Genomic DNA, 16,163 nt, shown 5'->3' with positions numbered 1-16,163 from the left:
GCTTGAATGGACCAATCCTCTAGCCCTGCTGTATCTCAAGTGTCCTACTAGGTCAATTAGATTAAATACCTCAGCAATATTCACAGAGCAATCATTTTCAAGTACTGTTTGGCTTTTTGCTAAAGAAAATAGCAGTTAACGTGTTCAGAGAGCATTTTACTGAAGTTAAGAAACATACACATTTTCTTGGAAAATGCCTAACTTACATCTATAGTAACGGGGGATTTATCATATACTAGTACCTGTAGTCTATACAGATTTCAGAGCGTTCTTATAGTACCTGAGAGAGAGTTTCTTATTTATGTAGATGAGATGATCTGAAATAAATCTTCTCCATGTTCTAATTTCCATGAGGACTTTAAAAATGAAATTTCATTTGAAGTCAGCAGCACCTAAGTATAATGGTAGCTCAGTGTGATGTTAAGATTAACTTTTTAGAATTTTTCTCTCCATAAAACTTGGCAGCAGCTGTGAAATTTTTCTTAGATGTATACTGTGCCATATATGAATGTTCTTACTCCAGGCTAGAAATGAGTAAGCTCCTTATACTGATAGCAAGTGCACACAGAAGACATTCTTCTGAAAAATTAAAAAGAACTGAAAATTTTTAGTTTCTATACACACTTGCCTCTTTCAGCTAGAAAACCCACTGCTGGAAGGCCTTAAGTAGCCCAAGGGAAACTTTATTGTAATGTCGTTCTGTGAAGTTTACCTGCAGCTCTCCAGCTCTTTCTTCCCTGCATCTAGGAGGCAAACCAGATCTGCCAATCAACAGCCATGGAGGAAGGGAAAATAATATGGACCCATACACAAACCAGTCTTTCTAACACTGAAAACTTATTCATGGAGTCAAACTGGTTAACAAATGAGTATTGACTTGCAAATGAATGTATAAGTTCCATTCTTTTCTCTCTCTCTCTCTCTCTCTTTTTTTTTTTTTTTTTTTAAAACTTCCAACTCACCTGGATAAACCCACCACTAAAACATGGTAGCAGTTGTGACCGCGCTCACATACACTGTATTTCAGGGTATGGGATCTCCAATGACTTAAAAAGTAGGACTGTCCCACAATTTACACGTTTTCTGCATTTGTTCAAAAATTCAGTTTCTATTTTTAACTGATACTGAAACGTTAAGAGGTATTTTAAAAATATTCTGTTGCTATCCCTGAATAAGACACTGTCATAAGAGATTGCTGTCATAGCCAGACAGAAACAAAGTAATTCTTATGTTTGAATGACTTTTAAAAGCTTCGTTGTTTAAATTATATAACTTTTTTTTTTCTGTAAATGGGCAGAACATGATTCTTAAATATAATTTGTTTTTGAAAAAGGAGAGCAACCCACTAACCACAGTGCTACGTTCTTACACTTAAATAGCTTTTTTTCTGTATTCTAGTTGCTTATCAAGCAAAAACTCAGACTTCTCTCCAAATAGATTAAATGGAAATATCCTCAGTATTTACAGCTGAGTATATTATAGATGGTTTCGTTTTTCTTTGTACATGAAAGAAAAAAAGAGGAAAAGAGCACCGTGTCTGGAGGAAGAGTTATGCTGGTGTTTATGAGGTGGTGTTACCACCGAAACACAGCAAAACTACCACACCGCGTTACAGGTCTCTCCAACGCCGGGAGCTGCTCGGCACGCGCCGGTTACAGCAGAAGGTGGGTGTGCTGCCCGCGCCCCACGGCGCAGGAAAACCTCAGCTCCCGTGGAGTGACATCTCCAAGCCATCCACTAATAATAAACACCACCATCCTTATTCCACTAACAATAAACACCACCGTTCTTACTTCATTGCCGTGCTTTGCACCTGATAACTTTCCAGTCCATATTCCTACAGGACTGGAAGCCAGGACAAGGTTGCTGCTCCCTCCTCCGCAGCCAGGAGGTACCTGCGGTTTCCCCATCTACCTGTGAGTAAAGTGTCACGGCACCTTCACCGGGCTGCTGGGCAGAGCTCCGTTCTCAGAGAAAGTCAACAGGGCTGTGAAAACAGGACAGGCAGGACCCAACTCCAACAAACACTGCAGGAATCACTCTAAAGCCAGCAAAAAATAGTTACTTCCATGACTACATGTCCGTAAAAGCTGGGTTTTCACACGCCAACTGCCAGAGTCTGCCGATGGCAGATTCTTACGGTGTCTTTCTGCCAACCTGCCGAAAGCAACATGCCTTTTTGTTTCTGAGAGTGGAAAACACGTTATGTTGCTGCGTTTTACTCTGATGGGCAAAATACACACTAGTTACACTTCACGGGCAGGTTGCCTGGCTTAGCCTGTGATAAGCTGAAGGCTAAGTAGACTCCCCCTCTTTTGTTTTCATTTTCTAATATTGCTTTCACCACCTTGGCAGTGGTAAAAATAATATCACCCAAGACAAGAAGAACAAGATGGGAAGGAAATACAGTTTACTTAACGACACAGACTTCATGCAAATAAAGGAAAGTCCATTTTAAAATCAAGAGAATCTGATTTCAGGCTGATTTGGAAACCACAGCAGATAAACGGTTGCCTTAAACTGGGCGAGTCAAATTCTTCATTTTGTTTTAAAGAAAAAAAATGTTGTATTGACTCAACTCTGTTGAGCCCATACAGCATTGAGATGAATCCAAATCCCTGATGCATTAACAAGCAAAAGATTGTGATGTCACCACAGATGTTATGAAATCACTATTTCCAAAACATAAAAGCAGAAAAAAAGATTTACAGGAACCAGATGGGCCAAGTTAGGATTCTTTTCTTTTTTATTATATTTCCTTTGAAGAATAATAAGTAAAGCTATCCAATTTGCAATCAGAATGCTTGTTTTCTATAGTGCTTATTCGTATGACATAAAGACTACACAAAATTGAATGATTACAGGTTTTAAGATAACTTATTTGACTGAAATAATTCTGTGCATCTGTTTTTAACTTTCAATTTTGTTCGTATCAGTAGTGTGCTATATTCATTTACTCCTACCTCTAGGATTCAACTTTTTGCTTCTATCTTTACAGTCCTGGTATAGTCAGTATATGGTAAAAGGGATGGGGTGGAGGAGAGGAACAAATAATAGGTGAAGCTGCAGCAAATGGCACAAGGATACAGTCCCTTCCTGGAAAGAGGATTTTGTGGCGAACCATTTCTCCCATAATGCATCCCACAGACCATATATCCACTAGAACAGCAGAGACAGGGAAGTGAAGAAGGAGGAAAAAAAAGCAAAGTTAACTACAACATTTCACTCCTAAAGGAGGGGAAAAAGAGCAGGTTGATCAGAACAGTACAGTTTGTTTCGTGGTTTCATTGGGGTTTTTTTTTTCATGTCTCACCAAAAGCTAAAATAAATAAGTTAATAAGTAAAAGCTGCGTCAGCTCAATGGCAGTTAGTCACAACGGTGGAAAAAGTTTAAAATAAACATTTTTGGGAAAAGGCCCACAGCTAGCAAATAAAGATCAAGTAACAACTGCACAGACCCATGGTATACACTGAGTTTATGGTGAATAAACAAGTGTTTGGTTTTGGAGCTTTTGTGTGGTTTTGGTGGGTTTTTTTTGTGGTTTTCGTGGTTTTGTTTTTTTTTTTAAGGAAAAAAGGCAAAAAAACCCCACAAAACCAAACCCAACCCAGCCAATGATCATCTGGAATAAATCCTACTTGCAGCCAGGCAGTTTCTAGGCTTTGCCCTGCAGGACTGAGTCTCTGCAGCAGTACACAAGAGGTTCCAAATGGAACCGCTCACACGAGTAAAGGCTCTGTGGATAAATATCACCCTTAAGTGTTATTTAAAACTCCTGCCTCAGGATCTGTACTTATATCCTACCTACAGGTATCTATTTATATGTATCCGTCTGTACCTACACACCGGCTGGAAGCAAATGGAGAGTGTGACCCGTATGGACTCTGCTTTTTGCTGCATAGGTACTCAATATAAATGCTAAACCAAACGCTTCGCAGGACAAGTACCAACAAGACTAAGAGCATTTCTGTTTTTCCTGATCCTGCCTTCAGCTTTTAGATGCAACATGCATAGTTACTTTATCTGTTTGGCTTGGGTGGGGTTTTTTTTTCGCTTTAAGTCTTACAAAAAAAAAAAAAGGCTATATAGATAGTGACACAGTCTGCACAGAAAGAAAAGACCTGTATTCCACATGAAGGGGAAAAAATGGCTTTCAAATGCTTTAAAAGACTACGTTGTTTCTCAGCTTTGAATCCTCATTTTGTGGTCATCTTTGACCTACACAACCAGTTTCTCCTCTTTTTCTTCCCCCTTTTTATCCTTCAAAAGCAATCCAAAACAAACCAAAGAAACAAACAAACAACTCATTTCTTGGTAAAACAAAATAAAGGTGAAATGTTCCATTTGGGAAAAGGAGGGTACAGGTATCAGGGGCATGGGACAGCAAGAGCATGCCTGAGGCAGTGGCAGAGTTTTCTTCATGGTGACAGTTTTGGGACCTTCCACAGAAGTGCAGCAAACTGGTGATAATTATGCATCTTTAGCCAACCAAGTGCAGAAAGAAAATGAAAGCAGTGAACAGTCCTTACACAGGCAGTGTATACCGTAAGAGCTAAAAAAAAAAAGTAGGGGAGCTTCAGTAATGTGGCAGCACAGGCCAGAGCAGGGAAGCAAAGAACAACCCTTTCTGTTGACTTCCTTAGGAGCTGGATCAGAGCCTCCAAGCAGACCGGCTCCTCAGACAGCTGACCTTCATTTTCAAATAGTCTGTTTTCCTTCTCTGTTTATTTTTGCTTTGTACAAGTAAGATGAGAACATTCATCTTGAGCCAGATTCATTGCCCAGGGAAGTCAAAGGAAGTCTCTATGCTAACTTCAGTCAGGACCTTTGGATCTGGCAAACATTCTCAGTACCTTCCCAGCTGTGTATGTACTTCATCGCAAAAGTGTGTCTAACTTTTTCTTGGTGCGATTTGAATCATGTGAAAAGCAAGTGCTTTCTCTGTGCTTTCAGGGACAATAACAACAACAATGGTAATCATCTACTAAATTTCTGGAGAGAAAAAAAAATAAACGCAAAATAATTCATTACACAATAGAAGGAACTCTGGATATTGACTAAGGAACTGTCTAATGCCTGCTAAGCCTAGTTCAGATTTCTAGTGGCACTTACCAAAATATCAATTACAACATAATTTAAGGAAGATTATTCCTTTTTTAGAAATGATTCTGTATGCTTAAGACTGATTAATAATTCTCTACTTTTTAGATTTTCATATTAAAATGTGTGCTGTAAATTCATACACATTACAAATAATTCATGCAGATGCTTGCTAATTTTGAAAGAGGTTGTGTGAGCATATCTTTATTCTTGTTTAAGTCATGGAATCAGCTCCCAAAATCAGTTCCACTGCCCTTTACAGGATGCAGTCGACTGTTAGTAGAAGTTTTCCCACAGGTTAGCTAACCTCTTCAATGTAAGTTAAGTAGGAGACTTTAATAAATTCCCGGTTTTGACATTTGCTGTATATGTCATCAAAAAGTCTCCTGGTCAAACAGACAAGTGGTAGCTTTTGACAGCAGAATCCGAGTCATAGCAGATTTTTCTCCACTATATGTTGTATCCCTTCCTTTCCTGCCTGGTCTACCTGGCACTCGGATGCAATTCTCAGTTTTGTTACAAATGAGAATCGCTTATAAAGTTTTCCCTTCATTCCCTGCAAAATGGGAATTCTTCCTTACCTGCTTCTCTATAGTGAGCACCTCCTACCTGCTTTTCACAATCTTTCCAGGGGCCAAGAGGTATCCAAATCCCTCACAGACTGTTCAGAGCAAAACCCTATTTACATCTAAGAAGATTACATACAAATTAGATGCATGGTTTTTTAGTTTCAGATTTTTCCTCTTCTCTCCAACTTTACTTCCCATTAAAAAAGACTCAAACTGCAAAATTTATACCTAGACCTTGACCACATGAAACCTGTCAGAAAAACATGGCACCTTACTTAAGCCTATCATAAAGACAGAAACCACTCCTGAAATACAGATCTAACTCTGGATTTGGGGAAATTCTGGAAGGGCTAGGTTTCCCTATTTCAGCTTATACCATCTCTTCTTCCCTCCAACAGTTCAGTGAGCCAGACTCAAATTTAGAACACATCACTTGTTCAGCAATTCCAGTGGTTCCCACACTGTTTCACAGCCACAGAAGCCAAAGACATTCTGGTCAGAAAGAGCTAATTGCATTTGTTAAGTTCAGCCATAACTAAGAACAAGTTTCTCATTACTCTGCAATCCCACACTGACAAATTCACCAGCATTGCATCCCAAACACATTCTGTAGCTGCAGTACACAACAGTGAGAAACTGCCCTAAATGAGCCGCCTTTTAAATTAAAGATGTCATTTCCCATTATGTTTTCTTTTTCTCCTTCTGGTGCCCCTTACAATTGTAGCGGCAGACCTTACACTCAGGTCGCACTGTGCTTCCTAAGAAATTGCAGCCCTACCGTTCTCCTTGTAGCCCATTCCCAAGATGACCTCTGGTGCTCTGTAGTAACGTGTAACCACATATGGAGTCATCATGAAGCTAGTGCCTGCAGTCCTGGCCAGTCCAAAATCCAAAATCTTCAACGTGCAGTCAGATTTTACCACGATATTACTTGGTTTTAAATCCTGCAAAAGATAGAGAAAAGACATATGACTGTCCTTCATAAAGCCAGACACAGCTGTGATATGGACTGGTATTTTAGGTCACCCTTCAAATATTCTTTTACTCTTCTGACACTTACAGTTACGATCAGAAATACTTGTAAATACACAGCAAAATCTTGCTACTGTTTCTCTAGCAAAGTCTTCTGGAAGATGTTTTAACTTGGCATACTGCCGGGCTTTACCTCGATCGTAGGAGCCTACTGGTGTTAAATTGCATTTAGTTGTTCAAGCAACTAGGATTAAGCATTAGAGTACCATTTTGAGTATAATCCTGTGAGCCTAATAGAGACATTGCAGCTGTACGTGTGGAGATACCTTAGTGCTTTAGTTATTATAATTCAGCTCATCCTTTGCTGGATGACTATCTGGAAGCCCAATCTATCATCCTTTGCTAAACATACAACATGCCAAAAAAGGAGACCTTTGCGTATTGTAAAGCAACATCCGCTTTGTAATGCATTTTACCAGCCCTTCTTTTCTTCCTCCTACAACAGGAGGAGAATATTTTTGGATTTGTTTTTTCAGCTGGAAATCCCAAATTAGTAAAAGCACATTTCAATAAAGAAGTTAAGTCAGGATATTTTCAGTCCATTCAGAATTGCCTCCTGCTCACAGTCACATGAACTGTTCCCTCTTGTTGTCAACAATCACACACAGCATTACCTCTGGCACTCACAGCCAGGTACCACATTCTTACCAGACACAGCACTCTGACATGAAAAAGCAAAATGAGAGGATGCACTTAATATAGACTTAGCAGTCTTTTCATTTGTTTTAGCACAGGTGAATAATGGCAAATGCCAATTCCGTATGCCCTGACCTCTGGATCCTGATCAAGCAATACTTGGACCACACTACAACATCAATTCAAAGTGTCTGAATGTCATGCGTGGTAGATGTAGCCAGCTGCATTTTCAGGAAAAATAACATTTATCTAAACATCTCAGAGATGATAATGATTTTGAGGATTTCCAGTGCTTATTATTTGGTTATTATTTATTTTTAATAATTACATTACCTTTTTGTCTGATTAAATTCACAAACAATGTCATTCCTAACATAAGCATATTGGATATTAGGAAAAAATTCTTTACTGAAAGAGTGGTAAAACATTGGAACAGGCTGCCCAGGGAAGTGGTGGAGTCATCATCACTGGAGATGTTCAAAAAACATGTCGAGATGGCACTTTGGGACATGGTTTAGTGGGCATGGTGGTGTTGGATTGATGGTTGGACTTGATGATCTTAAAGGTCTTTTCCAACCTTAATGATTCAATGATTCTATAAGCATGAAGCTACTCTGCTAAGGGGATGGATTATGACTTGTATAGTCATTTTACTGAAAGATAGGGCTTTGATCCAGAGTACATAAGAAAATCAAGTGGTTTCTAAACTCTTCATAATGATGTCATATGCTGCCTTAAGTTTTAAACCAAAAGCTCCTTACCCTGTGAATAATTCCTGCAGAGTGAAGATGCTTGATACCACAGAGCATTTGGTACAGTAGATAAGACATTCGCTCATGGTCTAGCTCCATCTGAATGACCTGGCACAGATTGGCATCCATTAACTCCATTACCAGGTAACTGAATGAAAAAGCAAAGTCATAGTGTTATTGTCTGTGTTGAAGAGGAACCACAGCATCATCTCAAATAAGTAACAATGACTTTTCTTGCTTCAAAATTAACTTTATTTCTGATGACTAGAAGTAACACAGCTGGAGACTGGGCCCACTGACAACGGTACCATTGTGGTGTTTGTTTCTCACTGCAGAGACACCATTCTTTTAGCATCTCATCAAAACAGGTGGATTGCTGGCCCTTTCTTGGTGCATTCCACACAACAGACACTATAGAAACACTATTTCCCCTACATGGGCAAACAGGCAGCATGACACTGAAACGTGCAGAAAAGAGCCACAAGCACCAAATGACATGAATGCTTGGCCTTTGACCGTTATGAGGAATGGCTACCACAGTACATGTAGGAATCAGAGAGTAGTAGAGATGTCTGAGAGTCTAAAATATCCATCCCCATGCAAAGTGTCTCCAAGAATCCCCCTAAGATTGCATGACTTCACACAATTCTCATTATAACTAATTGGTCTTGTGCTTCTGATAAATAAGCTTCACTGACAAGCTCAGCAGGACATTAACCCAATCCCCTTCAGCGGTAACTTAATACATTAAACACATCAGCTCATTTCTTACGAGACATCTCACCAGCACAGCTGATTCATAACTGTAACATTACATTAAAGCACTCTGAAACTTTGCAATGGAGAGCTAGTGTTTTCCCCAATGTGAGCTGCACACCTTGTCTTCTTTCCAGCACTAGATACCTCCTCTGCCCTGCAAAAGTCTGCAGTGACAACATTATGTGGAAATTCCATATACCAAAATCAGAACAGTAGTCATCCGACTTCAGCCATTACTATCTGTCTGTTATCACTGCTGATATTGGAGTACAGAGCGGAAATATACTTCCATACAATGTATACAGAATATGGGAAAGACTGAAAGATAAAAGGAGTACAACTATATAAAACACTGAATATTTAAAATTTTATTCAGGGCAGCAGTACACTACAGTAGTTCTTGTGCAATAGGGCAACATTCAGTGGAGAGGCTAGTTCTCCTCTACACCTAGCACTAGGTTCCCCAGGCAAGTAATTTTACGCAAAATTTGTATCAAAACAAATATGAAATGAAGAAAAGTTTCACATCAGTCTCTTTTACAGGAAATTATTTTAGAAAGAAATGCCACATTTCAAAACCTCACACATGTCAGGTAGTCACATAACCACCATCATTTCTGCAAACTAATAACACAAGCAGGCCCTTTTAACTACTCATACTCCTTCCGCTGCATGTAAAGGCAAATGTAAACACACTAACCCTCTCAAGGAAAGCCACCAGTAGGTTTTACACACTATTACAGTGTTCAGGAAACCCAGTATTTGGCACCTTTTAAATGTCAAAAGTGCTCTCAATATGGGAATGCAGAATATCTGTCTACCCGCAGTGTAGACTACACATGATGTTTTTTAGAGGGGCTTATAACATTTGTATTTTGCTGAGTTATTACATTCAATGTACACTATAATACCCCACACATCTCTACAGCTTTAGTTTAATTACTTCCTATGTTACTTACACATCCTGGAACTCCTCCAGAGATTTCTGTGGTGTGAAGACATTTAATAAACTGATAATCTGAAAAGCAAAGTAAGACAAAATGATGAACAGAAGTGATAAATGTAAGCAGTTGAACCCATCTTGAAGTGTGTGTTAAAGGATAAACTCTGTTTTTTCACTGCTCAATTTATACTAACACTTCTCACTTTATGGATCAGTCAAAAGTCAGCAACATCCAAAATAAAACACCACAGGTCTCTAAGATTTCTTCTAGGTGCACTTGGAATGGTTTCTGAGAGAAGGATGATCAGTGACAAAACAAAATGCCAAGGGTTTGACAGTCTTCCGAATAGGTACAGATTCAAAGACGAACTTAAGCTCAATCTGGCACAGCAGTCCTTGTGCTACAGCCAGAAGTTTCTTATATATGAAGGACACTCATCTGAGGGGACAAATAATCAAGGACCATCTTATTAAAAATGAACAAAAGACCTTCCTTCTCTTTGACATGGCCTCAATTCCTTTGAGGGCACATACGCACACACGCTGACAAAAATTCCATACAGGAGAAGTACCACTTTTTAAGTAGGGCTTTGAAACAGTAGACACATTCTGGGCAAAGACACTTGCATATTGCAACTCCTTGTTCACCCATTTTTTTTAAATGGTCTGGGCTGTTGAAAGACACTGATAAGAATGTGTGAAACAGCATAGAGGAAAAAAGTGACCTCAGGGATCTGATTTTACCATGCTTTCCTTCTGTGTGGGCAACAGAGGCAGAAGGTATCAGCTCCCCCCCCGCCATGAAGACAACATTTGAATGCCTCCATCACCTCTCTACACTTTCTAACAGGAATGGTTCAATATTCTTTCTGTCTACTCCACCTATTCTGATTCTTGCCTCCACACAGGTGCCTTTATAATCGCCTCCTTCCTTTGCACTTCTCTGTACAGACAGATTAAAACTCTGACCCAACAAATGTGGTACTGTTATCAGCTCTTATGCAGCATTTAAAAAATTATATATTTAATATCAATACTGCTCCTGCTGCCCTCTGCTCTTTCCAGTCCATTAAAAACAAGAAGTGAAAATGCATCATTCTCTCGCCTGCAGGGAGAACTACCCACTCATCCCTACATTTTCAAAGACCCATGCATTGGTCTGACTGAGGGTAATTTCCACCCAAGCCAATAGGGAAGACACAGGTACCATCCTGATCAACACAGTGGAAATGTAAGGAATAAGTCAACACTCAGAAGTGGGACGGAGGACACTATAGGTAACAAGACCCAATGTTTGCCGTTTTTGGGTCAGTCCTTTTTCTTCCCATGTGAATTTGTGACTGAAAACAAGCATCAAATCTCACCTTACATCACACTTTTCAAGCTCATTTACGCTTTGCATAAGGAGAAAGAGTCACAGCAGGATCTGAGACAAGAGTAAACACATAGAAAACTGAAAAATTCACTCCTAAAGAAAAGGAAGGGGCACACAGGCATGGCATCAAGCCACAGCAGAAATCAAGGAATTGTAGGAAAATTAAATCCTTGGGAGATCCCTTGACAATGCAATGGGGCAATCCTACATCTCACTACAAAAAAGGAAGCTTATGCAGTGTCAGGCAGATAGTTCTAACTAACAGATAGATGGTTACAATTAACATACAGCCCTGGAATAACTCTTTTGCTGCAGTGTAGGAATATTTTAATTCATTATAGATAATACATATTATAAAATAGGTAGTGGATGTAAGAAACAGGAAAGTCTAGAACCTGTTAGTGCTGTTTATTTCAACAAGAACATTGTGACTAGAAGGAATAGCACAATGTGTTGAGGCTTCACAGTCCCCAGCTCCACAACATCACCTTACACACAAATACTTAAGAATGGAAAAGTGCTTTTGGTTCTTAATTTTCTTTATCAGTTTTGCAGCAACCTTCACTATGATGACCCTTCATCTTGTACAATCTACTCAATGCATCTATATGACTAGGTTTCAGATGAAGTCGAGAACAAGGAGTGACGCTTGTCCGTGGGTACTCCAACTCAGGAGACACTGCTTTAGAGTCACAAATCCCAGTGACAAGAGGACGGAGCCAGGATTCCAACAAGCACTATGCATTTCTGGATAATGAGTTGACAAGAACGTATTCTGCTCTCTCCGCTTCTACCACCCTGACCCTACTAGCAGCACCCTCATTTGGCACAGCCTTTAAATAAGCACATGGAAGATCCTCACTCTCTCATGTGGGCATATAGTACCAGAAAGACTGTAGCCCTTGAGCATAATTTACTTTTAATTTCTTCTGTTTTAAATAAAGGCACCCAACAACATAATTTTCTTTCTAACAAACCAATTCACATACCACTTCTCCAGTTACCAACTGAAAACTTACATTTTTGTGATTCACACACTTCATGAGGACCAGCTCCCTGTAAGCTCGCTTGGCATGAGTTTGGTTCTGAAATGGTCTGCTGAGCTTCTTAATGGCCACATTTCTGTCAAGGACGGCATCATATGCAGCACTGCAGTAATTACAAACACAGGGGTTATGCATCTTAGAGGATATCCTGCATTTCTCATGGCAAATTCCTGAGCCTTACCTACTATTGCCTTTTTTTCCACTGAGAAAAATACTGGACAAAAGGAGAGAGTTTCTAGTGAGAAAAAAGAAGACATCAAAAGGAAACATGTACCACCACATCAGCAGAAGACACATCAGCATGCACCACTACTTTTGAATTCCATTTCCATAGGAAATTAACACTTATTTTCAAGGAGTGGAAAAAAAAAATTAAGCAACTTCAAATAAAAATACAATAAAAACTGGATGAGACAAAAAGTTGTTTCATAAAGCAACTCTCTGTGCATTGAGTACAGCGGAGAGGCTTTTGCTTTTCCTGTGATGATTAAGGACACCTTCACAGAGTGGCTCAATGAACAATTGCCCACTTTTACCTAAAATGAAGTTTGTATTTTCTTTATGATATTTCTAATGGAATCAAGTTATTTATTCATTCCTTGAGACCATATCATCCAATTCCAATAACATACCTAGAAACAGAACCATTTCACAAAATTTCCTTACCATTTCCTTCTGATAATGAAAAAATTTGTTACAGATGCTTAGTTAAAAATTTTGAAAACATGAAGAAAGATAGGTTCTTGTTTGCAAAGTGTGCTTTTAAAGCTGAGCTCCTAAAAGTCTCCTTAAACTTTTAAATGTTTTGTACAACCTTCAGTTATTTTGATAATCTTCACCTCCTATGAATTTGAACCACTTATCTTGGTGTTTCAAATCTGACTACACACATTTTTATTTCTACATTTCACAAAGCATACTAATTCTTAGAAATGTTCCCAAATGGACAGTCCTTAGACAGTCTTCCTGATTCTCCATTTCACCAAGAATGAGGAACAGCATTACACAAGTTTCCTGCTATTCCATGAAGAACAACAGTGTATTTCCCAAAAGATAAATCAACCAAACCACTAGCTGTTCTAAAAATAATGACTTTTTAAAGCAAATATTCAAAATCTTGTACTTTTTCTTATTAATTCCTGTTTACTGTAGACTTTCACTGACATTCACTTCCAGATTCTTCCAAGTACAGAGCAGAAAGCATGCAAGCATCAGAAGCCTAGTCACAAAGCCAACAAAAACATACAAGTGCTCTAAATAATTAAAAAAGTGTTGGCAATGTATGTCTTGGAAACCACACAGGTGGAGAAGAGTAAGAAATATTTCAATTACACTACTCCTGCATAAATAACACACCAAATACATCCCACAAATAACAATAATTGCTTGATAAAGATGATGAGGAGTTTTGCAAAGAATATTTTAGTCCACTGTTGACATTTGGGGCAGGATGGTGGCATTTCCCCCGAAAATATGTTCAGAGGGAAAAAAAAATTCTCATGACTGCCCTTGCAGGTATTCTGAAACTGCCAGGAAGTTCCATTTTAACATTTTCATTGTGAAACTATTTCAGATCAAAATGTTAACTTTCCAGAAAAAAAAGTATAAATAAATACTGAATCTCCCCAAATTAGCAGCACTGTGAAATGCCAAGTACTGCACCTGGGGAGGAATAACCCCACGCACCATTATACGCTTGGGGGCTGACAGTCTGGACAGTAGCTTGGCAGAGAAGGACCCAGGGGTCCTGGTGGACAACAAGCTGAACACGAGCCAGCAATGTGCCCTCACAGCAAGGAACAGCAGCATCCTGGGCTGCATTTAGGAAGACTGTTGCTAGCAGGTCAAGGGAAGTGAGCTGGCAGCACTCCGCTCAGTGCTACCAAGGTCACATCTGGAGTGCTGGATCCAGCTCCAGGCTTCCGAGTCCAAGAAAGGTAGGGATGTCCTAGAGCAATTCCACTGATGAGCCATGAAGATGATTAGAGACTGCAACATCTGTCATACAAGGAAGGGGTGAGCAAATTGGGGCTGTTTAGCCTGGAGAAGGCTCAGGGGAGATCTTATCACTGTTCTTAAGTATCTGCTGGGAGGAGTAAAGAAGATGGAGACACAGTCTTCCAGTGGTCCTGAGCAACCTGCTCAACTCTCCTTTGAACAGGTGGGTTGGACCAGGCTCTTTCCAACATCATCCATTCTGTCATTTGGCAACAATTCTTTCTTCTCTTATTCATTAATAAGGCATACAACTTTTGTGACCCAGCTAATATGCTAGGCACATGCATAAACAAAGATATTGCACCCACTAGTTAGAGCATATATGAAGCAGCTTAGGTGACAGAGCTATCAAAGATCCAGTCTGACTTGACTTCATTCTGGTCAGGGAACTTCACTCGACTAAACCTTACATCAAGAGGAACAAGATATGTGATTTATAGCCTAGTAGTATGTAGCAGAAAGCAAACCTCCTGTAGCAACTGTCAGAATTGTGTCTTTCATTCTCATTTAGCCCACAACAGGGCATCATAAAGGCCACAACTAAAATACCCCTTATTTCCATTAAGTACTGAAAAAATAACATGTAAAGTCAAAGGATTTAAAAAACATGATCTTTCAACAGTTAAATGTTTTGTTTCTATCAATCCTGGACATATGTTGCAAATATATGTTAGCAGACAAATCTCTCAGCTAATCCATATTACTCGATCACCCAACTTATTTTAAGAAGAAAAGCCAACATGAGACTCACCTGAGCTATGTAAGAGTACTTTGAATCATTTTAATAATCTTTTATCTTCTCATATTTTAATCTCATTAGTTACATCACAAAATCACTGACTAGGAGTTAGAAAATAGTAACACTGAAAGTTTGTCTGGGCAACCATTTTCTCCAGTTTCTGATCTCAGCTTGCTTTTCTGAATTTTTTCTCTCCATCAAAGCAAGAGATGAAAAAGCATCAATCTAAAATCATAAAACCAAAGGTTTCTTAAGCCTTTGGCTTTTATGATCCATTCTCAGTCCTTTACATATCATGGAGGAAAATGAAACAACTAAAGTAATCCTTTGTAGAGGGGTATTTAGTTTGAGATGCAAGGATCTTGACTGCAGTTCTATCATTGCCTTCTATCAAATGGAAGGTGTCCAACTACTTCAAGAAGTCAATACGTAAATTCATTTCACTGAGTAAATTAATAGCACTGATTTTTTTTTCTATTCACCAGAGAGAAGCTTTTGTTTACAGACAGCCAACTATGCATTTTACTACAATGAAATTACAGATACCACATGTAGGTCCTCTCTCTGGTGCTTGCTACACAAAATCCTTACCTTGGAACACCAAGGTTAGTACTGATGATATATCAGCCTTCTTAAGACAAACTTCAATCACTGGCAGAAGAGTGGCTGTATAAACAGGTGACTCAAGGGAGCGGGAATAAGAGAGAGAGAGTAATGAGTGTCTGCGAACTGCTGGGAAAAGGCTGAGCGTGAAAGTCAATTTCAAGATCTCCAATAAGAGACTGGACTTGCTCTAAAAGCCTGTGCTTCTTTCTCTGGAAACGCTAACGTAACACCTCTTGCTTAACTATGAATGTATTTTTTAATTTATGCAGTTGCCCCTTTTTTAGAACAAAGACTATAATTTACCCCTGTTCTTCTAATAAAATGATAGTTTTACCGCAACATGAGCTCCGAAAAATCCTCCAAGTTTACTACCGTATCTCTGGCAGCTGTACAGACAGAAAATGCAGTAAATAAACACTTTCCCTATAAATTCTGTTTACAGCTAGTTTGGCAAGGTAAATGTTAGTGTTAAAAATGCCTTTTTAAACTGTAAATAATTTGAAACAAACCTATTCATCAGAGATAAAAAATTTTAGCCAGATGCAAATATAAATTCATGACTATCAAGAGATGTATGTAATTACAGCTATTTAACAAGACTGTTTGC

The 16,163-nt window shown here is 39.0% G+C and overlaps 1 protein-coding gene across 2 annotated transcripts in view; it reads right to left on the bottom strand.

The window, feature by feature from the left end:
* MAPK10 (mitogen-activated protein kinase 10) overlaps positions 1 to 16,163 on the bottom strand; it is a 69,454-nt gene that overhangs the window by 37,490 nt on the left and 15,801 nt on the right. The window contains exons 2-6 of one of the 2 annotated variants that reach the window (XM_010291335.1): positions 12,187 to 12,316; positions 9,809 to 9,867; positions 8,100 to 8,238; positions 6,449 to 6,614; positions 3,088 to 3,159 (exon numbers count right to left, since the gene is read on the bottom strand). In XM_010291335.1, the coding sequence (XP_010289637.1) occupies positions 3,088 to 3,159; positions 6,449 to 6,614; positions 8,100 to 8,238; positions 9,809 to 9,867; positions 12,187 to 12,316 (566 nt within the window). The remainder of the gene's footprint in view (positions 1 to 3,087; positions 3,160 to 6,448; positions 6,615 to 8,099; positions 8,239 to 9,808; positions 9,868 to 12,186; positions 12,317 to 16,163) is intronic. The other variant, XM_010291336.1, reaches the window with a different exon arrangement.

The sequence above is a fragment of the Phaethon lepturus genome, unplaced genomic scaffold, assembly GCF_000687285.1.
Source record: "Phaethon lepturus isolate BGI_N335 unplaced genomic scaffold, ASM68728v1 scaffold18907, whole genome shotgun sequence".
Lineage (NCBI taxonomy): Eukaryota > Metazoa > Chordata > Aves > Phaethontiformes > Phaethontidae > Phaethon > Phaethon lepturus.
Note: the sequence above shows the minus strand (reverse complement) of the source record. Positions and strands in the feature narration are given on the sequence as shown.